Raw genomic sequence first — 25,311 nt, forward strand, 5'->3', positions numbered from 1 at the left:
TGTGACAGGAAGAGAGAACTGCACTTATTTTTCAAGACATGAGTGCAATATTGGGTTAGACACAGGTGTAGTAACATAGCCTGCTCTCTCTCTTTCCAAATTGTTATGGTGTGATGGTTATATACTTCTTAAGAACTAAAATCAATGCAAGTATTAACTAAATTTTTTAGTTGGACTCACGCAATTAATCATCAGGACTTTGAAGTCCTGACTTAATGGGATTTCAGTGGTTCACAGGCTGGCTCTAGTCACAGTCAGCACAAGCTGGGTACACCTGGGGATTACAGAACCAACATGGTGCACAGAGAGGGGCTGAGCAAGCAGTGATTGCCTTGCCAGATGCTGCAGGTGCACAGCTGTGAACATGGCTGTGTTGCTGCTGCGGTGAGGGATAAATGCATGGGATTTCCAAGGGGAGCACATCCATAGCAGTGCTTGGCTGGCTGGGCCACACAAACTCTCCGGTGGCTCTGTGACTGCTGCACTCAGTTTTGGACCCCAGGCCTGGGAGCTCTGGCACCTCCATCGTGCCCTCCTCCACTGTCACTCAGACAGGACAGGTACATTTCTGTGCTGTGTGGTGGGTCACCCACAACCTGTGGTTTTGCTGCATGCCTACTGGTCCCAAAGCTCTTCCTGCAGAGCACTGGGAGGAGAAGCAGGTAAGATGAGAGTTTAGAGATTTGTTCTGTGATGGTAACAACCAAGTCTGACACACCACATTGACACAGGACACCTTCCTTCTCTCCTTTCTCACCAGGAGCTTTGCCCAGTGCTTCCCATCCTGTCTTCTCGTGGCCAGGGCAGAAACTGCATTTCCTGCTCCTCCAGCCCCTCAGCAAGAGTGGATTCACCTCTGAGCCACCATGGGCAAGATGGACAACACCTCTGTGGAGCTGAGCTCTCCCTCTGAGGTGAAGCAGGCAGCCCTGGAGGAGCCAGAGCCCATCAGCTCTGAGGTCGTGAGCACCAAGAAGAAGAAGAAGAAGGAGATCCCAGACAGAGGTTCCTGGAAGGGGAAATTTGACTTCTTGCTGTCCTGTGTGGGCTATGCTATCGGTCTGGGTAATGTCTGGCGCTTCCCTTATCTCTGTGGCAAAAATGGAGGAGGTGAGAGAAATGCACAATGAGCAGCCTTGTACCTGAGCAGGTTTTGGCTTGGTGTGGGTCTGGGCAAATGGGTGGTTCTCCAGCTGAGAGCTCTCCCACATGGTGGGAGTTATTAAGTTGTCCAGAGACAAGTTTCCATGATCTGTGGGTTTTACTAGCAAGTGCAGGCTGCGAAGAAGCAGTCCAAAGAAATATAACAAGCAGTTTGAGTTCTGTCATGCTTGTGAAGTTCAAATTTACTACAAAAAAACCCCAAAACCAGGCATGTGGGACCTCGTTTACTTACAGGGAGGGCTATGCACAAATAGGCACCCAGCTAGATTCTGGAGCACCTCCAGAGAAACCAGTTTGCATCTGTTAAAGGTTAGGTTCTCCTCAGTCTAGGGCATTTTCAAGGAAATTCTACCTGCTCAGCTACAGAATTTCTGCACATCTTGGACCAACTCAGAAAACACACTTCTGTGCCTCGGCTCCCCTCTCAAATCGTGCTCTTTCTTCTGCCTTGTCAGGAGATGCTTTTGTGGAGGGGAGTACAGGCAGGTGTCAGTAGAGCAGAGGCTCTTTCTTCTCACTCCATGCTGAGCTCTCCCATTGCTTGTGCCTGTTACTAAAACAGCCTTCCTTCTCCCCTTTGAAGAGCTGCTCACTTCCTTGAACCATTTTACAGACTTCCCACACAAGTCCAAACCCATTTTCCTCACCTTTAAATCTGTATATATCATTTTAGTTTTCCCTGCTAGTCTTCCCACATTGCTCTTTGCTTCCCTCTTAGCTCCTCCTGGCCCGGAGTCCCCATCCCAAGTGCCACACTCATTCATGCTGCTCCAAGGGTCTCTTCTCATGTTGCTTCTCCATGTCTTAATTTTCCTTTTACCTTTGGCTCTCATAACTTCTCATATCACCAGCCCATTTCTGCTGTTGCAGGCAGCAGGATGTTGCAGGATGTTCTTTTTCTCCAACCCTGGAAAAGAGGAGAAGGGTCTTGTTCCCTGAAGCAATGTGCATTTACTTCATGGCATTTAAGGCTATCTAGGCCCTTTCTCTGAATCATGGAGTGAATCCTAGCAGGAGATCAGAAAGTTAGCAACTTGGACAAGAAGATTTCTAACTGATTATGCTGTTTTCATGGAATTGTAGAATCACAGGATGATCAGGGTTGGAAAGGACCTAAAAGATCAGCCAGTTCCAAACCCACTGCCAAGGGCAGGGACGCCTTCCACTAGGTTGCTCAAAGCCACATCCAACCTGGCCATGAACACTTTCAGGGATGGGACATCCACAGCTTCTTTGGGTTTTGTGGAGAGGTGGAAATGTGCAGGTGAAGCTGACTGAGGTTTGTGGGAACATCCAGGCCTGCCCAGGGGAGGTTTTGTGGGAACATCCAGGCCGGGTGCCACCAGTGCAGGTCTGTCATCTTTGTGTGGCCACACTCTGTCTGCTAGCTCTCCTCCCAGAACATTTCCCCTTGGCTGGGTCCAGCACTGGTTGTTAGCCCTGTGCTTGCTGTGTCATCCCAAGTCTCTCACAGCTCTGTGCTGCCTGTGACTGTCTCCTCACACATAAAGGTGGAGATGACAGTGATGTAATTAGATGAGGGGTGTAGTGAAGCTAAACTCCTACATATAAAGTCAGAGGGTGCTGTGGAGGTGCGGAGCGCTATTTTTAGCACTAGCACTGGGCGCTCTCTGCCCTGACAGCCGCGGGCACGCAGAGGGAGCAGCTGGTTGTGAGCAGACAGATGCAATGCAGGAATTGGTTCCTGCTCCCAGCACCCTGCCGCTCCGTGCTGTTCATGGCAGCCTGGATGGCTCCTTCCCCGGGCCCTGCCGCTCCGTGCTGTTCATGGCAGCCTGGATGGCTCCTTCCCCGGGCCCTGCCGCTCCCGCAGCCGGCAGCACCAAGGAGGGAGCGCTGCCTGAGCCGGAGCTGACGCACGGGAGCATCACCGGGACGCGGCTCCTTCGCAAGCGGGCGGGCACGGCCTCGGCTCGGCCTCCGCGGAGCGCCGCAGACCGTGGGTGGAACGCTAATTTTAGCGTCCCGCATGTGCCCTGCTCAGAGCGCGGCCGTGTGGGCTGCTTCCATTACGCACAGGCAAATTGAACTGAATGGAAATATTGTCGTCTCACTTACCGCTGTCGCATTGCATCGGCTCACGGCTGGCTTGCTCGACGCGGGGAGCCCCGGGCACGGCAGCACAGCGCTCGGCCCGGCCGCTGCGGGGAGCAGGCTTCACCCAAAGTGATGCCCGGGCTCCCTGCCGGCCCTGCACGCAGCTGGATGTGCCCAGCTGTGCCTCCAGCCTCTACACCGATCTCTAACCTTATACAGTCCCTCTGATCTCAACAGAATTGTACCAGACTCCAAATTCACTCTAAATGCAGCTCAGTACATGCTAAAAATTGCCTATGAGATCCTAAGCTTGAATAACTTGAGAGAAAAACAATCCTTTAAATAAGCATCCTCCACTCCTCATTTGCACACTGAGATTCAAAACAACACAGTGTAACAGCTTGTAATGCTCAGTTTTTGATTTGTGGGCAGTGTTCCCTGTTTTAAGGATTAATTGTTGTTCTCTGCTGTGCAGCATTAGGAGCAGGCAGATTTGGGGATGCACAGTGAGCATCCCCAAATCTGCACCAGGCACTATTGATCCTTCCTTGCCTCCAAGGGTCAGTGCTCTGAGCAGGACCAGCATCTGACACCCATGGATCTGGACACAAGCTGGCACTTTGACAAGGTCACATACAACCATATTTTGTACTGGTCTGCAAAATTTAGATAAAAATTCCAGAACTGATTTCTCATCTGGCTGTATAGGACCTGGGGATATTATCCATGCCTGCTTGGGGACCCGGCCCTCCAGACTGGCAGTGGCATTGCCAACAGCCCTCAGCTCAAGGAGGTGGTCTGGTTTGTAGTTTTCCACTATTCTTGAGAATCAAGTCAGGATAAAAGACTTGTGTCCAACAGTTTATTTGTTTGTTTTTTGTTTTCTTCTTTTTTCCAAACAAACTAATAAGATCTTTCACCTACAAACCTTCTTGACCTGCTGTAGATGAGAAGTGCAGGATCATCAGAGCTGCAGCCAAATTTCATTAATTGCTTGCACAGAAGCGAGGAGGAGACTTGCACTGCTGCTAAGCTCAGCCTCCAAACTGCACAGCAGCAGGGTGGCAGCAGCCCTGGAGCAGACCCTGGCTTCCCACAGGGCTCTCAGGGGCTGGACCTTGCAGGCTGTGGTGTCTGGTGAGCACACAGGGGAGAGAGGCTGCTGAGCAGGCACAGTGATGCCCAGAGCTGTTCTCTGCTGTGCACCAGGCTGCTGGTGAAGCCAAGAGCCTGTGCTTCCATGCCAGCTTGTGATTCAGGTTCATGGCCACTGAGCTGCTGGCACAGAGAGTGTTTTCTGCCCACCACCCACTGCCAGCTCCTCTTGCACGCTGCCTCCCATGGACTCTCATGCCGAGTGCTGGCACCTGCCTCTCCCAGCTGGGTTCAGCTCCCTGCTTGGCAGGCAGATGTCCCCAGCTGGGTGTCCCCTGAGCCAGCATCCCTGGCTGTGCCTGGCTGCTTCCCTGCCCTCAGAGAGCAGCTGCTGGAGCCTGGCTCTGCTGGGTGCAAGCTGGGCCACAGCTCTGCAGAGTGGCTTTGCTCACTAGCTCCGTGTTTGCTTCCCTACAATTAGCTGGAGAGGAAGACTCAGACTGACAGCTCAGCCCTAAGGCTGGTGCAGGAATCAGTGCTGTCCTGAGCACAGCCAGCTACTTCTGGGCACACTGAGTGTCCCCCCTCTGTCCCCAGCAAGCATATTCTGCAAAGGTTTGTCCCCCTCAGAAATGATGGTCTATTCCATGAGAAAGATAAAACTGGGCTTTGTCCCACATCCTAGAAGTCAGGATGACCCGAACTTGTACAGCCTTCCAATAATCCCAGCAAGGTTCTCATATTCTAATTGCTCTTCTAAAAACTGGTTCCAGTAATATCTCTAGTGAATGAGTGTTCTACCTCCTTTCTAGTGATGAGATAATTTCCATAGAGCCATGGGGAAGAATAATATTTTCACTAGGAATTTTAAGGTAAAACCTAAAACACAGGTGGGGTGGTATATAGCACTGTTACAAGAGCCAATACAGTTTGGGTCACAGATTTTTTAAAAGACTGAAGCAGCTATAAACAAAGAAAGCATGGCCAGTGCCAGATATTCCAGTACACTATTCCCTCAAGAAGAAGGAGAAGAATAAGAATTGAAAGCTTCTGCAGGTAAGACAGAACATCAACAAGTTACCAATGTCAGTGTCCAAGCTTTTGGGGTTGTTGTCAGATTGGGTTTAGCATTGCCTAAGCAGCTAACCAAGTGAGCCTGGCATTGCACAGCTAGTGATGCCAGTGTATTTGTACACATGGTACACACATACCCACAGTGATAAGGGAAAGGAGCTGTGACCTCAGTGGGAGACTCACCAAACACATCAACTCCAGCTGCAAGCTGTCACCTCTGGGAGAGGCTGCTCCTCATCACATGGGTGCTGCAGAGCAAGGAACTGCAGCTGGAGGCATTTTCTTCTTGATCAAAGGGGGAACTGCCTGATAACATTGCTCCTTCTTTCAGGGGCCTTCCTCATCCCCTATTTCCTGACACTGGTGTTTGCTGGGATTCCTCTCTTCCTGCTGGAAACTGCCCTGGGCCAATATACTTCTATTGGTGGACTAGGAGTCTGGAGATTAGCACCCATGTTCAAAGGTACTGTGCTGTATGTTTGTGACAGAAATGGCACACCACTAGAGGCAAAACCCCACTAATGGTTTGAAGGAAAATCAGCAAACTCCTGGGGGCTGGAATGGGGTGGCAGGTGGTGGTGGGGGGGAGGTTTGTGGATTCCCCTCTGTCTTTATCAAACTGTGCTTGACCTCTGTCTGCAGTCTCTAACATCACTGTGCTCTGTTCAAGCAGTTCTGTGTGATGACAAGGGACTTTATGGGACAAGGGACTGTGACAGAGGGGCTCCGGTTGCAGAAGACCCTTTGTTTTCTCAACATATGCATACTTTAATTGTATGGGAATGCAACCTGTTGCCATGCTTGAAGTGACTGTTTTCTAGAAGTCAATGGTGATTTGGAAATGCCTTGGATGTGGGAAAGTGACAAGATCCTGTTTTCATGGAGCTCTGTCCATAGAGTTTGGGTAGCACACTGAAAGCATTGTTCCCCCAGTGGAAATGGGTGGCTGAGAGACGTAAGGGAATGAGCCTCCCGTGCTGACCAGCTCATTCTGCAGCTACAGCACACTCTGTGTTGATGAGCTGGTCCCTTTTTTTGGTTTTCAAAAAAAAACCTTGCTGTGGTGCCCATGAACTCCCTTGGGTACTGGAGACCTGGATTTGTGGAAACCCAGGGCACCAGGAATATTTCTCTGTTTGCTCTGGGGTGCCCTGACCCCCAGGGGAGCACTGACTCTGACCCTCATTCATGGAGAAAGTTTCCTGGACTTCAAGATAGACTGGAATCCACTAAAGTGTGAAACAGATTATAGAAAGTAGTGTAGATGTATCACTTGGTGAGAAATTTAGGTTTTGGGAGTTTTAATGTGTTGTGGATGGGAGCAAGGTGGAGGGCACAGGGTGTCATCCTGGGTTTCCTCTTCATTCTTCTTCTTCCTTCTTCTCCATGGGTTTGGGTGGCATTTTGTAATTGGGCAAAAAAGTCCCCACTGGGGGCTCTTTGGGATCAATTATTGGGTTAAAAGGGAAAATAATCCAGATGCCAGTTCTTAATTGGATAGTTTGGTCTTAAAAGACCTTGTAACCAGAGACTGTTGGCCATTTTGTGCCTTGTTGCCAAATTCACAGCAGTGAGACTGTTTTACTGGTAAGAAATAATCAACACCTGAGTCCAAACATGAACTATTGTCTCAAGTACCTTCAATCCAGACCCAGAGAAACTAATGCCTGGTATCCCCACATGGATTGATGCTGCTCTCTGCCTTCATTTGCAGGTGTGGGACTGGCAGCCATGGTTCTGTCCTTCTGGCTGAACATCTACTACATTGTCATCATTGCCTGGGCTCTCTACTATCTCTTCAACTCCTTCACTTCGGTGAGTCCTGGGCGTGTCTGCAGCGTGGCTTTGGCTGTGCTCTGGGTCCTCACTCCCACCTATGGGCAGTGGTTTGTTCATGACCCACAGCAGTCACTAGCTGCTTGCCATTTGTGCAAAGAGCCCTTGTCAGCATCATGTTACACCCTTCCTGAAGAGGTTCATCAGCCCTGGAGGCAGTTTTGTGGTGCTGATGGGTGGTGATGCTTGTCCTCTGGGGATGATGGTCCTATCCCCTCTACAGGAACTGTTCCTCACTCACTTCAGTCTTTAAAACTCAGCCTGTGTTTCTGTTTTATTTTTAGTGCTGCTCGAATCTGAGCTGCACATTTCCAGAACTGGTTTTGTCAGGCTTTGTTGCATCATGGTCTCATTTCTCAGGACTTGCTCCTTATCTTAATTAGTTCTTGTTCACTCCTCTCTTGATAAATGATCTCCAAGGCATTGTTTTTCTGCTGGGAAAATGATTCAGAAAGTATCTAGACATCTGCTTGTGACTGCCCCTCAGTGTGTGCTTTGGTGTTATAATTTGTAGTGGGTTCCTCTTCCATAGCAAGGCCTTCTACCATACAAGGTTAGACTCACACCCCATATTAACTTCTTGGTAGCTGAATTATTTATTTCAACCCAGAAAATGGTAAGAGTTTCCTTAATGTAAGTCTCTGAGCAACCTGAAGCCTTAAGGAAATCAACTCCATGGTTCAAATGGGATCTTTTTATAAATTTCATTTAGATATAACCCTGAAATGCTATTGTGGACACTGTACATCCAGTTTTCCTTTTTGTTCCAGCAAAACTTTCAAGTATCTATCAAGACTTTTGCTGAATCATTTCATTTGGCATTCTCAATTGTGTTTCTACCACCAACACCACCTATCACTGTAGGATCCTGGATCTAGAACAGATTTATTGCTGTGGGTGATTAGATGCACCCTCAGGGGCTCTTAAATAAACAGAGGTCTTCTCCAAAGTAACCCGTCCCAACTCCACCCTGGGCAGGATGTTTCTCAGGATAAGGCTTTGGCACCTTCAGATGTTTCAGACCCAGGTGGGGACAGTGCTTGTATGTGCATAGGCAGATACAGATGTTTGGCTCAAAACCTTTTCTTTTACCAGAGAGAATTCCAAATTCCCAAAAGGACCCGAGGTGCAAATGAAAAAGCCAGGCTGATGTCTGTCCCCTGTGCCTCCTAAATTTAACTAAGAGTATTTTGAACTATAATAAGAGCCTAGCCTGCCTTCTGCAGTTTCTGTCTCTTAAAATTCAGAGGATATGGAGCAGCAACAAACTGCCCCCAGCCTGCTCCTCCTTGTGAGAGCTGTGCAGCTTCTCTAACATGCAGAATTGAAGAGCTGCTGTGCAGCACTGCTCAGCCACTGCCTTTTCTTCAGTGCGGTTAGCAAGTCCTCATGAAATCACCACTGAGGGCGGTGCAGTGGTCTGGGTGGCCACTGGAATGTCACCTCCACCCCTGCAATAGTCACCATTCTGCCAGGATACCATGTTTGAAGGTATCATCTGCTGGAGTGAACTGATTTAGATGGAGCAGTGAAGGCAGCACTTAAAGGCACTCATGGCACAAGGCACTTAAAATACATATAATATTTTTAAAGAGCATGGCATTCATACTCTCTGAAAAAATTCCTTCACCCAGGGTTTTTCTCCTGGGAAGCTGAAAGGCAGCGAGAGAGGCCTCAGAGAAAAGGAAAACAACTCTTATCTCATTTGCTTCTCCTGTGTTGTGCTCATGTGGAATGTGTTTGGAGATTTTTTACCCACAGGTGATTGTTTCATTGGATTCTGGTGTGAGTTGTTTTGACTCATTGGCCAATCAGTGCCAAACTGTGTTGGGACTCTGGAAAGAGTCTCAAGTTTTCATTATTATTTTTTTAGCATTCAGTAAGTATCTTTTCTGTATTCTTTAGTATAGTATAGTATTCTTTAATATAATATAGTATAATAAAGTAAGAAATTAGCCTTCTGATAAGATGGAGTCAGATGCATCATTCTCTCCCCTCGTTGGTGGATCTGCTTTTACAGTAAAGAGGTCTACATTCCTGGAGGCATAGGGATGGATACAAACATCTTCTTAAAGCTTTGTTGAACTGGAGCCTCAGGTCTTATCTGCAGAAGGAAATCCCCCAGAATAGCTGCTCTGCATTTGTCTACACACACTGTGCTTGGGAAAAGAGCTAGCTGCTCATGGAGACATATCTGAGCTGCTTTCCTTGGGCTGGCTCAGCCGTGGCACTGCATGGCCTGGGTGAGTTGTCCTGCATGCTCAGAGAGCCCCTGGCACTGCTGCTTCACTGCCTGCAGTGCCAGAGCTGACTGCAGTAACTCTGTAGTGTTGTGCTGCTGTCTCACTGCTACCCACAGTGTAAACCTCTCCCAGGAATCCCTTTGTGCTGCTTATAATCAGGGCAGTGGACAGCATCAAACAGCTACTGTCCTGGACAATTTACTCCTGTGCTTGTGTTATAAAAGTCTGTTTGTGTAGACAACCAGTTGACTCCATTCTCAGGGCCATGTTGCTTTTTTAGCATTGAATTTGGTGTAAATTAAAAACATAAGAAACAAATCCCTTCTTATTCTTTGTGCAGTAAATTCCAGCCACTTGTTGAGTGAAGCTAGCAAAAAGCTGTAATGGTTATAAACACAGTATCCCTTGATAGTTTTTTAATTTGTAGGTATTAATTATCAACAGTTAATTGGAAGTGGCTTTCTATGTGGGGAATTTTGTTGGAGCTACAGTATTGCCCTAATCATATAATGATATTTTTTTCCCCTAAAATCCTTTTACAATTTATCATATTTTTGAAAATTGTTCCAGTATTTTAGCTACAAGGGCATGCCCATCCAGCGGAGCTGCCCATTATCTTTGCAAAAAAAAAATATTAAGGGGCTTCAGTTTAGAAGAAGGCAGATTTCACCTGGGAGATATCCCATGAATGGTGACCCTGGTGTCCCTGTTCTGGTGCAGGAGCTGCCATGGCAGAGCTGTGGGAACGCCTGGAACACTGAGCGCTGCTTCTCCAACTACTCCCTGAACGACACCACCAACCTCACCAGCGCCGTCACCGAGTTCTGGGAGTACGTCCCCAGCTGCCCACACCAGGTTTCTCCCTCCCTGTGGTCACTGTGCCTGCCCACCAGGGCCGTGGCTGTGCCTGTGGGCTCTGCTCCTTGGGCAGCCTTGGCAGAAGGGCGTTACAGCCATGGTGGGCATGGGGTGCCCTGTGCAGATGCACGTCAGATGGACCTGCCTGCAAACAGTCTCTCCACCTCTTCTTCACCTCCCTTTGTCCTATAACAATGATCCTCAGTTCCCTCTAGGGATTTGTGGGTTCTCACACCTGTCTGCACCTGGCCTTTCCCCCTCCAGCCACTCTGGGAGCTCCAAATTCCTCAGCCCTTTTTGTCAGACTTCGTCCTGACAGTGTGTCTCCCACCCTTAGGAGGAACATGCACCAGATGTCCGGAGGCCTGGGGGAGCCTGGTGCTGTCCGCTGGCCCCTGGCTGGCACGCTGGCCCTGGCCTGGCTGCTGGTCTACTTCTCCATCTGGAAGGGTGTGGAGTGGACAGGCAAGGTACAGTGTGAGGGCTGGGTCTTTTGGTGCTGCCTCTCATTGCTGTGCCATCAAAATGTCCTCCAGACTCAATTTTATTTAAGTGTCTATAACTAAGGTTATGGTGTTTAGAGGCAAAATCACAATAGATGCTATTAAATTCCTGACATTTACCTTTCATGGCTGTGAAAATTGCTATGATGTTTATGGTAATTTTCATTCTAAGTGTAGAGAATAGCTCTTGCCTGTAGGGTCATGGGTCTGAGCATGCATTCTTTTTGGGAAGAGGCATTTTCAGAAATTACTTATATTTCCCACTTTGGGACAGCCCTTTGGGAGAGCAAAGCTTCTTGTGGCCTCCCACTTCTGACAATCACAGTCTCTTAAATTGCCTCTGGTGGAAAAAATCTCCCCATCTCCTTTGACAATTTCCCTGCTGCCCTTTTGATATTGGTGGGAGATGTTCAGATGAGAAGCCCGTTGTTATTCCCTGTGCAGTGTTCCAGGCTAGCACAGCAGAAAGGTAATTGCTTTGTTTAGTGAAACAGCAGCACCGAGATGCTGGGATGTGTTATTTAGAGCACAGCATGGTGCAGCCAGACACTATTATGAAAGGAATAATCTAGAGGAGAGATCAGAAAGAAGCACTTCAGGGGTAGGTCACCTAAGCTGTTAACTTCCCCAGTGGCTCTCAAACAGGCTTTAGCTACACAGCCACAGCAAAGCCCTGGTGATTACTGGTGTGGGCTCTGTGATGAGGGATGGCACATACCCATAAGATACTGAAACAGTGCTGAAAAGAAAGCAGTGGAATCAAGACAACTTGTTTTGCTTCATGCACTTGTCTAGAGAAACACCAGCTTTAGCTCTGCAAAGTAAGGATGTGATGACTTGAGGGGATTACTTCTGTGGGCTAAAATTATCCCTGTGCAAGTCCCTTGTCTTTGGGCATTTCATCCAGACTTCAGCATGCTACTTTTGTGATTAGTGTGTGCTTGTGTATCATTGGCAGGGAGAAACCTCAAACAGCCAGAAACGTTACTAGCATGGGAAAGGGGGACAGAAAATGCAAGGAAAAGCTGCTGAAATTGGCTGTGCTTGGGAGCCTGTCCCCCTCACAGGAGAACATGCCAGACTCAATGGCACCATGGGCAGGAAAGGTCTGGTGGGCTGATGTCTTCTCTCCCATGGGGTCTTTTTCAGGTGGTGTATTTCTCAGCCACCTACCCCTACTTCATGCTTTTCATCCTCTTGTTCCGGGGAGTCACGCTGCCAGGAGCCAAGGAGGGGATCCTCTTCTACCTCACACCTGACTTCAGGAAGCTCTCTGACTCTGAGGTTTGTAGCCTAGTGAGGAAAGATCTTATCTCCCAGCTGTCTCTGCTTTAGGCTTCCTTAGGCACTTCCCATGAATATTGTAACTACTTAAAATAACTCTAGATTAACCCTGTACAAGTATTCATGACCCTTGTCCCATAGGGCTGAGACAAAGCTGAGGAAAAGATCTTCATGGGTGGAAATCTGTGCAGCAGCTCTGCTGTACCAGGCAGAGTTATCCACAGGGTATGGGGAGTCAGAAGTTATCCTGACAAAGGCACCTCCCCTCCAGGCTGGGAATGCCTCATTTCAGTGGCTGTTCTGGTGGTCCCAGAGAAAGGATGATGTGCTGCTGGCATGGGGGCCTCACAAGGAGCACAAGCACAGCAGTACACACAGCAGCAGTTTTTGGCAGTGCTTAAGTGATGAGTTAATGTGTTCTTAATGTGTTCTTGGTCACTGACAGCAGTGAGGAGACCCAGCAGGAACAGGGATTCTTGCAAAAATGAAGTTTTACAGGATACACAGACTCTGTGTTTTTCAGCAGCAACACTCCAATGGTTCCAAAGTCACCAGTCATGTGTGAGTGGGGACAGCTGGAGATTTGTCACTTTCCAGTGAGGGTCCCAATGATCCATCTTTCAGGACACTCTCTGTAACCATACTACCAACTGCATTGGCTCTAATGCAGGAAACAGGGTTCTCAAGACCAGAAGAGTTGTGTAAATTCTATGCAATTAAGAAACAAGCAGTCTGTCTCTTTTTCTTGAACTTTCTCAGCTTTAACCACTTAAGGCACAGGGACCAGCTTTGCAAGCTGTCCTCTGTAGTTTGCACACATTATTTCCGTGTTGGAAAATCAAAGACCCACTAGTGGAAGAGAAATGGAGGGTGTGAGAGAAGGATGTGGGTCTCTGAGTGGAGCAGCATCCCTTGGGGCCACATGTGAGAAAGCAAACACACACACAGACTCAGACAATGCAAGAGACCCTTCTGATGTGCACAGGACACTGTTCAGAAATGCATGACTTTTCCTGCACTACATCATCCCACTGGAGGGCATGTCTGATGCTGGGCCAGACTGCACTTTGATACACTTGACACATGGGAAGGATGCAGATTCCCTACCTTCCAGTACAGAAAGGGCCCTACAGAAAAGCCCTGGAGAGGGACTTTTGACAAGGCCATGTAGTGACAGGACAAGGAGAATGGCTTTAAACTGAAAGAGAAGAGCTTTAGATTAGATGTTAGTAAGAAACTCTTGACTGAGCCCTACGGACAGGGTTCCCTCAGGTCCTGGCCACCCCAGTGGGCTGTACATCCAAGCACTCAGCTCCACAGTCTGCACCCAGTCCCCCTGTACATCCAAGCACTCAGCTCCACAGTCTGCACCCAGTCCCCCTGCAAACCCTGCACTGTGCTGCTGCAGGACATGCACCTGCAGCATGGAGTCCCCTTCTGCTGCGCTCCTCTTCTGGCTCCTTCTCTGCAGGTCTGGATGGATGCAGCCACTCAGATCTTCTTCTCCTATGGCCTGGGGCTGGGCTCCCTCATTGCTCTGGGCAGCTACAACACTTTCCACAACAACGTCTACAGGTCAGTGGGTTTTCTCCACACTCCTGTGTGGCTGGGACTCCTCATGGGTGAGGCAGGGGGTTGTGGTGAGCCTGCCTGATCTCTGCTGTCCCCTTGCTGGCACCATGCAGCCATGGGGACACGCTGTGATCTCTTCAGAGGGGCTCCCTGCCTACAGGACACAGTGTGTCACCCGTGCTACCTGTCCAAGGCACAGGACCAGCTATCCACAGGGCCTGGTCTTTTGTTTACCCCACCCTCTGCTCTTGGTGGGACCTTCAGGTGGGGTTTTTTCTCTCTTTCTCTCTTCCAGAGACTCCATTATTGTCTGTTGTATAAACTCCACCACAAGCATATTTGCAGGGTTTGTTATTTTCTCTATCATTGGCTTCATGTCACACATCACGAAGAAGTCAGTGTCAGAGCTGGCCTCCTCAGGTAAGCAGAAACCCAGGTTCAAATGCAACAGCAACCTGTGAGAACCATTTGTGTGGGCTGTTCTTGTTCTTTCCTGACTAGGTGTGCTGAAGTTTTATTTTGCTGTAGTGAAATATTTAGGCCATTTGCTTTCTGAAACCTTTTTATGGAGAATAGATACTACCTATGTTTTCAGAAGATGTGATCAAAATTTGGAGTCCCTTTTGCATGCAAGATCTTGAGACTGTGATCTCAGAATAATGTTTTAACCAAGATAGGACTGTGTCTTTCTGCACAAAGACATATTTTGAAATTGCTGTCTTTCCAGAGAAAGCTTTTATCTCAAGAAACAGCCTTTTGTGATGGGGAGAAAAAAAAAAAAGCACCAGGAAAAATTATAACCAGCTCTGAATATCAGTTTATTTTTCTAGCACAGTGCTCCAGCTCCATTTGGTCGCAATAATTTGATTACTTGTTTGCAGGAGTTGTTTCTCCAATCCTGTCCCCCCATCTTGCCCCCATGCCTCCCACCAAGCTGGTGTGTCACAGCCACAAAGGAACAAGTGTTCCTAGCTCCTATATAAAAACCCCTGAATCCTTGGCTGTAATTTTTGTCTCTCTATTCAACTGTGGCACTTATCTCCGACTTGCCATCCAATGCTTTGTGAACATGGGCTCATCCCCCTTTTCCTTACTGCAGGCCCTGGACTGGCTTTCCTGGCCTACCCACAGGTTGTCACACAGCTGCCCTTGTCCTCACTCTGGTCAATCCTCTTCTTCTCCATGCTGATGATGCTGGGTCTGGACAGTCAGGTGAGACAACTCAGGGAGAAAGTGGAGGAAGATGCAAAAATGTCTTCAGGTACAATTGTGGTGTCCCCTTCTGCACTTGGGACAGTGCTGAGCTGAGTGGGTTTTTGCTTTCTCAAGGTGTGAGGGCTGTGCTTTCCTGCAGCATTTTGGCATTGCTGTTGATGCCAGCAACAATGCAACCCTGAGCAGAGCTGCAGCTTCCTGGTCCATAGGTTAGCAGGAATAGATCCTGGCAGAAGGAAGGAGTCATGCCTTGGAAAAGGCTGTGCCTGGGTACCCTGACTGCTTTGCCATCTTATCTAGTTTTACAAGATACTCGAGGGGGAAGAAGTTAGATGTAGCAAAAGGTCTCTACCCTGCCCCCTCAAAGCCCTCACAAAACAAACAAAAAACCATTATCTCTGCATTTTTACAAGTGGTGATAGGGTTTTTTTTCTGATAATTCAGCATAAAAGTAGCTACCCAGTAAAGCAGTGAATTGCAGCATGCCTTCCTTTTGAGTGTATAAAAATCAAAGGTTCCTGCAAAAACCTGCACTTGGTCTGTCATATCTGCCCTTTTCCCCCCATGCTTTTCCCTTGCAGCACAAACCACCAGCACAAAATGGATGTTCTCTTGGATTAAAGGCAGTGTTCATAAACCCAAGCCTACTTCACAATGAAACTCAAACCTATTCCTGAAATGTCACACCTGGTTTCCAGGAAAATGTAATGAACCAAACCTGGTTTCCAATCATGTCACACTCTCATATGCATTTTATAAAGCTCCTGAATGCATTACCACAGACATTATATAGGAAAAAAAATTAAGATGATACCTGAATGTTCTGAAAGAAACTACATTTACAGAAAAAAAATTGTCTGCATGGATTATTCACTCAGTGCTGGTAAATGGAGACATGACAATAAGCCCTCTAAGCACTCTGTGTGGAATTTATTTGCTGCATTTGCTTCTGAAATACCCCTTGAAATTCTCCACGTCCCTTCTGACAGCCAGTTTCAGAGGGCAGACAGTCTGTTGGGAGGCTCTCATTGCCTGGAGGAAGAGGCTGGGGTGGGGGGAATGAAGCATCAAAAGGAAAACAAGCTTTTAAACAGCACAGCTAAATACATGTGAAGCAGCTTTCTGTCTGCATGCTGGAGCTCTGCCTCATTCAAACACACCAGCAACAGCATGGCAGCTTCTGCATGTAAACCAGTGAGCACAGGCTGCTACAGTGGCTGCAGTTCCACATGCATTTTGGAGCATTCAGTTAAAAAAACAAAACAAAAAAAAAACAACAAAAAAAGGTTTTTCTACGTGCTGATTGCATATCCTTTGTGGCATTTGCAGATGGGGAGCAAGCATTGTGTCCTGCAGGTGCAGCACGGCTCCAGCTGCTCTTGCTGCCTGGCTGCTCCTGTGGGATGAGTGACCTGTGCTGACAGACACCTCCCTCCTGTGCCTTGGTGTTCCCTCTGCTCTGATCCATCCAGGCTTCAGCTCTCTCCCATCCAGAACCTCTTTCATAATATCCTAGCGCTTCCTTTTGACCTAGCAGTTTCCAGGTCAGGCATTTATTGCTCAGGGGAGCTGGCAAGCCTTGTGACTGCCAGCCCTGTGTCTGTCCCATGTGAGGCTGCCTGGCACACGTTGGTCATGAGGATTTCCAGCTGCCAGCAGTGAGACCACTCTTGTGGCTCCCAAGCCCAGATTACTGGTCTCAGCAGCTTGTGTAATGATTAGGCCCCTAAAGAGGAAAAGGAGCAAAAGAGACAAGTTAATGGAAATAAAATGCTTGGGAAAGAAGTAATATCATGAAGAAGAGAAGAATGCATGCTAAAAAATGTGGCTGGAGAAGGTTGGTGGGAAAAGGAAACCTTTTTGGAAAGCAGATTGCAGTGGCAAGAACAGGAGGCACCAGAGCTCAGCTCCATGCCACTCTGAAAGCAGCATGCTTTCATTCAGGTGCCTGCATGTGCAAGCAGCCAAGGTTTGGTCTGTAAGCTGGGAAAAGTGAGCCCCATGCCAAGCACTTGCAGTCCCTGGAGTGGAAAGGTAAACCTCCTCCAGGCTGCATCCCCTGTGAAGTCTGAGGCTGTCATGAGGCAATTTTCAGTAAATGGTATGAAGGCCATTGCCAGTTCCATGGCTAGAAAAAGCAATCTACAATCATTTGTTTCTCCACCTTCTCCATTACACAGGAGCTTAATTTTGATAGGAGACAAAGAGAATTCAACTGAATTTGTAGCCCTGTTCCTCACCACCCATCTCCCTGTCTTTCTTTCTGTGCATTCCCTGATTTTGATCATTCCTCCTGCACCAAAGGGCTGTCAGCTTTACTCTGTCCAATTTTCTAAGGCATCATTTTCTTTGCTCCTTTTCTGCTGGACACCACCCTGTGCCCATGACCAAGGCTGCTCCCCTCCAAACGCATTTGTCTTTCTGGTCTCAGATCCCCTGCCCTGCCATGGCTCTGGCAGTGCCTGCCCATGCATCCATGTGGAAGGAATAGCTTCCAGCAGAGGTTTTTTTAGTCATGCCATCTCTTCAAACTGTAGTGCCAGCTCAGTCCTGACTCTCCCAGACAAGAAGCCAGGTGGGGTGGGGTGAAGCACTCACTGTCAATGGCTTTAAAGGCATCTTAACCCATGCATGAACAGCAAGAGATGCTTTAATGGCACTTGTGTCCAACATAAAAAGCTTAGCTCATTCAAAATTCAAGTGTAAGCAGTGGAGCTTTGATGCTCTGGGAATACTGGCTTTCCACGTGGATATAAAGCCCTGGGCATGCACATCTCCCTTTGCCATGCTCTGCCCACAGAGCAGTGTGCACACAGTCAGCAGTGTGCAAGCTCTTCCACCATCCCTGCCCAGCTACAGGCTGTGGTATTCAATGCCCTCTGAACAGAGAGAAGCTGTGAGAAAAGCAGAGAAGAAGGGAAAACAATTCTTAGCTCTGCTTACTACTCCTATTGTTTTACACACGTAGAACGTGTTAGAGAATTATTTACCTAAAAAAGTTTAGCAATTAAATTCTACTAAAACTTATTTTGTTTCCTTAGCCAGTCACTCAAAACTGTGTCCTGACTGTCAAGAGACAGTCATGAGTTGTTAGTTAGTAGTAAGTATTTCTTTAGTATTCTTTGTAGTATAGATAGTATAGTATCTATATTATACCATAATATCTATAATATATCCTATAGTATAGTATAATATCCTTCTTTAATACAGTTATAATGTAATATAGTACAGTTTTAATAAAACAAATATTCAACATTCCAAAACCATAAAATCAAATACTAGTCATTTCCCTGCATTGGGGTACCTAATTTTTCTATAATAGGCTCAGGCACTCCATTTTTTTTTCACACACCTTCCCAACCCTCTGCTGCTCTTTTTGATCTATATCTCCACCTTCACTCTAGGGCATTTTCTTCTTCCCAGGGACAGGGAAGTCCCTGGCATCGAGAAGTGATGAAACCACTTTAATTTTCATTGCACTGGCTTGTACATTTGCTCAGCATGACCAGGGAAGCCAGTTTGCTGCCCTCATAAATTCCCTGGGTTATTGCTAGAGGCAAGATGTGCTCTCTCAGAGAGAGGGTATGTTACCTGTAGTTTCTGGGAGCAAGATACAGAGGTAAATCTCACAATTTATCAAGGGATAGGAGAGAAGAATGCGCTTCACAAGGGCAGTCAAACTGCCCTTGTGCCAGAAGGCAGAAGTAGAAGGAAAACTGGAAGGCAACACTCATGGGGATTTTGTTCTGTGCTTTGGTGCAGACAGCATTATTACACTGTGGCTGGTGCAGCTCTGCTCAAACCATCCAGGGATTTCCACTTCTGGAAAGATTATGTGCTGTGAAGATGGGCTTTTGGTGTGCTACATGCATTTAATATTGTGTGCTTGAAAAAGTGAAATGCAATCAAGGACTGGGTAATCAGAGATGTTGTTATTCACATGCACAAAGGACTGGGTACGACAGGTCCTTATTGAGCATTTACATCATTGAACAGCACAAGGGCTGCTGCCACAGGCTGGGAAGAGGAAGAAGAGCAGAGCAATAAAGGTCCTGCTTGTGTCCCAGCAGCAGCCAGACACACAAGTGTGGCACAGGGCCTGGCAGCCTGGGGAGCAGGGCAGTCATGGGGAGGCCCTAGAGAGCTTGTGGGAAGAAAGAGGAGGCTTTGTATGAGAGGCAAAAGGCAGAGATTTAGCTGAGCTATTTTTAAGTATTTAACTTAATATTTACAGTTGGTGCTCCTAGCTCAATCTATATTCAGTGGGGAGAGAGATAAATTTTCAGAAGATGGTTCAGACCAACTTTGTGCAGAGATGACTCTTTCTTTTCTGGAGTCTGCAGAGTCCATAAGGTTCTCAGCATTGAAGTTAAATGTGTTCAGGTTAAGTTACTTATATATATATATCCTCAGATATATATATATATAAAAGTATATATATACAAAAATATAAGTATATCTATATACTTTTATATATAAAAATATAAGTATATATATACTTATATATATAAATATATATACACAGTTATATATGTATCATCAGTGTATGCCTTTTCCCACAGTTCTGCACTGTGGAAGGGTTCATTACAGCCCTGATGGATGAGTACCCTCGAGTCCTAAGAGCCAGGAAGAAGATCTTCATCGCAGTAGTCTGCTTCATCTCTTATCTCATCGGATTCTCCAACATCACCCAGGTACAGATGGTACAGGCTGTGCTTGTACCTCCATTCCTGACACCTTTCTGGCCACTTGGCATGTCACAGCACCAGCAAAGCTTTGGGACAAGTGACAGCATTTCCCCTATTCTGAGTGAAGTGTTTTGCTCATCACTGCTACATCTCAAGTGACTTAGCATGCATCCATAATTTTTACCATCATCCTATTGTCAGTCTGGCCTGTTTTTCTGCTATTTGCAATAAGGACTCAAGCCAACAGAGCCCAAATTTAGGGAATGCTTACTTCAAAGAGTTAAGATAACACAAAGAAAACCTATCTGTTGGGGGCTTGAACCTCTGGAGCTGAAGCTGAGGTTCTTGTGAGGGGAGGTGAGGGCTGGGTGGTCTGGAGACCATTTGTGGAGCTGTGTGGGTTCATGAGGAGGCAATGCAAAACTCCAGGGAGAGGCAGAGCAGGCTAAATTGACTCCTTCTAAAGCAGAGAAATAGAAGAGATCCCAGTAATTTCTTTTCTCCTCACCCTGGGCTATGCCTGAGCAGGCTGGCTAATTGTCTGCAAGGGCACGTCAGTTTTGCTGCTGAGAACCAGACTCCAGTAGAAACATTGCAACAGTGGCTTTACTGTCCAAGGAAATAGGCATTCAACCAACAGACATGGACAGTAGCAATCCAAGCTGCTGGCTGATATTGTTGATCATAATCTATAACTGAACTCCTTGACCCTGTTTTTGTCTTTTCAGGGTGGCATTTATGTCTTCAAGCTGTTTGATTACTACTCAGCCAGTGGCATGTGTCTTCTTTTTCTTGTCTTCTTTGAGACCATCTCAATTTCTTGGTGTTATGGTAAGCACAAAACACCTTGCTCCTTTGTTTTCTCTGTGGGCATGGTGACTTACTGAAAAAGCCAAAACCAGTGAAGACAATGACAACTTTGCAGCCAAAAGATTGATAGCTTCAGAAAATCAGGAATGGAAGGGTGTAATCTCACTTCTCCAGGCCCTCACAAAACCTCAGCACAAGAGGACATCAGGAACATGGAAGCTGTTAGCATGAGTTTGTGTCCCACTACTCCATCCCTTCCAGCTAATTCTTCTCATGCCACTCTGTCACCCTCTTGCTGTGCCTGGCCTGTGCTCTGCCAGGAGAAGAGATTAATACCATGGTGCAGAGATGGGGTTTTCTTTCAATACTAATTTCTTCTTGTAGGTGTGAACAGGTTTTACAGGAACATTGAAGAAATGATTGGCTACAAGCCTTGCATCTGGTGGAAGATCTGCTGGGCTTTCTTCACCCCTCTTGTCTGCCTGGTAAGACCTGGGGAATCCTCTGTGCAGGAGTGGGTCTAGAAAGATCTCTAGATGGGCAGTAGGGAAACATTCTGTTCTCAACCCAGTGCAGGTCTGGTACAAGGGGGTCCCAGGCAGACTGGAGATAAGTAAAATGATACAGAAGCCTCTTTCATTCTGCCTGCTGGAAATCACCCATAAAAAAGTTCTAGATGATTGCTTTTAATCTAAATGAGGCCATCAGTTCTTTTTTCCTTTTTTTTTTTTTTTTGAGATGTAAGATGATAAGCAAAATAATGTGATGTTTTAAAAAGCTATTATCAGTTCTGGCTTTCAGCTACTCCAGCTTCAGCCTCTGGCAGGCTTATGAGAACAAAAGCTATGACGAAATGCAGGATAGCTGACTGCAGAGCAGTTTGGCCTGTGCAGGTTCCTGCCCTCCCAGCAGAAGCAGTGCAGGGAGTGGTGTGATATGAAGACTGATACCAGCTGTGAGGACGCTGTTTGCTTGCATAGGAGCTGCTGTGGAGGCACTGCTTGTCTGAGTAGTCTAGGGAAGAAGGAAATATGGAGTGTTCCAATTCCAGCTTTTTGGAAAGCTTAGGTTATCTTATCCAGCTCAGGATAAGAAGAAATGATATGAAATGACCAGTTGGTGGGCTGAAAGAATCAGACTAATGAAAAGAGCTGTTGGGAGCTAAGAAGGTAATGAAGGAAGAAATGGTGGGACCCTGATTTTGCACTTTCCCCTGCAATGGCTGGTGTTCTTTTCTAGGGTGTGTTCTTCTTTAGTGTGGTGGAAATGACCCCTCTGACTCTGGGCAAATACGTCTACCCCATGTGGGGCCAAGGCATCGGGTGGCTCATGGCCCTGTCCTCCATGTTTCTGATTCCAGGGTACATGCTCTACTCCTTCTTCACCTCAACAGGGACCCTCCGGCAGGTAGGAACAGCTTCACCTCCCTCTGCCCAGGGTGAGCTCCTCCCTGAACTGAACCTGGACCGAGCAGAGCCTGGTCCTGCTCTGACAGAGTGATCAGAGTGCACCAGGTTGGTGCTGCAGGAGCTCTGTGCACCATCTCCCCCAGGAGAGAGGGAGGGAGGGCTCAGATCAGCCTCAGTGCACTGAACATCTCTTGAGTATCTCTTTGGCATGGAGTACTGGAGCAATGGAAAAGTTTGGGAAGAAATCCTTGAGGTTTCTTGACCCAGAGAAATCCCAGCTCCTGAGGATTCCTGGCAATGAGCATTTTTACTTGGCACTCCTCAGCAGGGAATCAGCACCTCCAAGCCTGAATCCTGAAATGTCTCAGGCATTCTGCTAGCAGCAGAAACAAGCCCAGGGGTGCTTTGTCATGTGCCTTTCAGAGAACACTCAGTGACTGAGGCATTAGGAAGCAAGAAAGACCTGCAGTACCCACCACCTTAGTCTTGTTTAAAACATTTTCTTTAGTAATTTGAGCAGGATTTTTTTAAGCAGTGAATCATGAGTCTCCATGTCATACCCAGTACTTATTGTTAAGATTTTATGTACAGTGTTGACATTCAGTCTAGAGAGCACTGTGCCCCAAATCCCTGGCTCAGTGCTTACAGTTGTAAGAAGCCACACCAGGAGTGTTGATTTATGGCTTTCCCAGCCCAGCTGGAACAGCAACCAGAAGCCATCTAAATCACACGAGTTTATTTTAGGAATGCTATATTTTTAACAAACTTTGACTCAAAGAAGTTGCGGCTGGAATTACTGGCCTGAGGTCAGCTTCAGGTTCTCTACCTGAGGTGAAGTCGCAGGTGGATTTGAGTTTTCTTCCTCCCAGCATTCCATTTGGATGGGCTCTGATGTGGGTGAACTGGTTAGGGATCTCAGATCTGCTTTCAGTTTCTGCTTTCTCTTCTGAAGCTGGGTTTAGGTACTTGTCCTTCCTGCAGGACTCAAGCCAGGGTGTGATATCAAGCCACTTCATTGATTTGGGGTTGAAGGCCGACTGAATTCTAACTGTAGGCCCTTTCTCAGACATTTACAGGGCTCCTTATTCACTCATCATTTAAGCTGGAAAAGGAGGGAAGGGAAGCCTGAAAGTACAGGTATGGGTTCAACACTTTGCCTAGTCCTAATCCTGTTTCACTGGAGATGGAGAAAGCACACTGCAGCATCTGGGGGAGCCCAAACTGCTCTGGGACCTCAACTCCTCCTGACCAAAGGCTTGTGCCAATTATATCCATAGTCCTTCCAAAGTGCTGTGTATTCCTGTGCTGCCCCAGGGCCTTGGAGGGAAGCTCTTGAGTGTGTTTCCACCCCTCCCCTCAGCATCTTGTACAAACCATCAGCACCAGTAAGCAGCATGAGTGGCTGATGTGCACCCTCCCTGTCTGACTCTCGACAAACATCACGAGACCCAGACCCCCTCTTAATCATTCATAGACCTAGGAGTGAGCAGCAGATGGCAGCAGGAAGAAAGTAGGCTAATCTGTGTGTGCATGTGTTGATATCAGAGAGACAGAGAGAATTTTTGGCCTCTTATATACACAGATCCTGGATTAATTTGTAATAGAGCTGGAGCTGGAGGGAAATTAGATGCCAATCCTGAATAAAGTGGTTTTGACAGACAGGAAAGATTACAAGTCATTTTGATCCTACTGAGCCTGAATGTTAAAGGGGAAAAAATACAATGAATGGCAGAAGCAGTTCAGTGAACATTTCAGGGAATTCACCCAGAAGCGGGCACTTTAGTGGTATTGGAGGGTAGGAGTTTGTTCCCCTTTACTGGAAAGAGGTTCTACTTCTCTTAGTGATGTCTGTTCAGGTCAGGCTTAATCCTCCTCTGCATTCTCTTCTGCAGTGCACAGCACCAGTCCCTCCCTGACTGGCAAAAGTGATTCATTCTTTTTCATCACTCCTCATGCTCAATCCACATGCCTCCAGTAATGATTGGCCCCTCCATATTTTCATGGTTCTTGCTTCACTTTACTCGACTCTCCAATTTCCATTTGATCAGCTCAGGGTGGCAGGAGTTGCTGCTGTGCAAAGGTTTGTGCAGGTGGATGTTCTGATCAGCATCAAAGGCGCAGACTCTAACCTTGTTAACCTGCTGTAGTTACTTAGTAATGCTCTGTAATCAACCCTAATTGAAAAATAGGTCTGCTCTGGAACCTGTGGCATTGCAGCTCTCTCTTCTTCCTTTGGTAAGGAAAGGTAACAGTTTGCTTCTTATCAGGATGTTTCAGATAAAAGGAGGAGCTGCTGTGCTCTGTGCAGCATCCAAGGAAAGGTGACCCTCAGAGGCTTTTGGGGTACTATCAAATGCTGCTGGAGGAGTCACTGCATGCACCACCCCCTTGCCCTGCAATCAGGGTCACCTCTGAGCCATGTGGCGAGGATCCCACCCCTCACTGCTGCCATGCATGCCCTGGCTGTCCCAGCCCTGGCTGACACAGTCTCTCCTTTCATTCCTGGGCAGCGTTTGCAGCAGATGACCCAGCCCAGGCCAGAGGGGCACGCTCACAACAATGGCCTCCAGCCCAAGACATCCTTGAACGGGAAGATCTCAGACGCCGCCGTGTAGGAGGAAAGCCCCAGCTCCTCGCTCTGCCCTGTAGTTGCTCAAAGCTCCACATTGTCCCTCGAGCTCCTCTGGCACACCTGGCTGTCCCTGGCTCTGCGGTGGCTTTCCTTTGTCCTGGTGGAGGAACCTGCTCGTGGCTCTTGCTCCTGGCATGGCTGACCAAGGCCCTGAACCAGCTGCCACCAGGGCATTTTGTGGTGGCCACCCTCATCCTGCAACCTCCTGGTCCAGGGCATTGTGTGGTGACCACCCTCATCCTGCACCATCCTGGCCCAGGGCATTGTGTGGTGATCACCTTCATCCTGCACCATCCTGGCCCAGGGCATTGTGTGGTGATCACCTTCATCCTGCACCATCCTGGCCCAGGGCATTGTGTGGTGATCACCTTCATCCTGCCCAGGGCATTGTGTGGTGATCACCTTCATCCTGCAACATCCTGGCCCAGGACATTGTGTGGTGGCCACCCTCCTCCTGCAACATCCTGGTCCAGGCTCTCCTCAGGGAGAAGCAGCTGGTGCCCACATCATCCTCCTGCTGAGGAGAGGTGGTGTTTCTGGAGAGCTTAGACTGGTTGTTATCTACTTCTCTGTTTTTCTCACCTTTCCATGTGAATTTCCACCGAGCATCCCCCAGCACACAGCTGTGTTTCACCCCAGAGAGATTGCTACCACTAGGTTCAAATCCCAGATGGCTGTTGGCTGATGGAGCATAAAACACCAGCAAATGCATAACTGGAGGGGATGTGCAGAACAAAGGGCTCTAGTGCAGAACAAGGGATTCTAGTGAGAAGTTGGTAGCTGCAGGACATCACCCCACACCTGGAGAAGGGCTTGGGGACAGTGTGTGCTGCTCACAGTGCCATGTTTCATCCCTGCACAGTCTCCAGA

General features: G+C 47.6%; 1 protein-coding gene across 1 annotated transcript; it reads left to right on the forward strand.

The window, feature by feature from the left end:
- Positions 1–866: 866 nt before the first annotated feature.
- Positions 867–24,424, forward strand: LOC131557863 (sodium- and chloride-dependent GABA transporter 1-like). The gene is made up of 14 exons (XM_058805334.1): positions 867–1,110; positions 5,723–5,854; positions 7,106–7,206; positions 10,191–10,300; positions 10,666–10,798; positions 11,981–12,115; positions 13,587–13,690; positions 13,983–14,107; positions 14,787–14,899; positions 19,465–19,596; positions 20,319–20,421; positions 20,785–20,885; positions 21,640–21,807; positions 24,320–24,424. The coding sequence occupies exons 1-14, from the start codon at positions 867–869 to the stop codon at positions 24,422–24,424; spliced, it is 1,806 nt and encodes a 601-aa protein (XP_058661317.1).
- The last annotated feature ends 887 nt before the right edge of the window (positions 24,425–25,311 follow it).

Source organism: Ammospiza caudacuta, chromosome 5, assembly GCF_027887145.1.
Source record: "Ammospiza caudacuta isolate bAmmCau1 chromosome 5, bAmmCau1.pri, whole genome shotgun sequence".
Classification (NCBI taxonomy): domain Eukaryota; kingdom Metazoa; phylum Chordata; class Aves; order Passeriformes; family Passerellidae; genus Ammospiza; species Ammospiza caudacuta.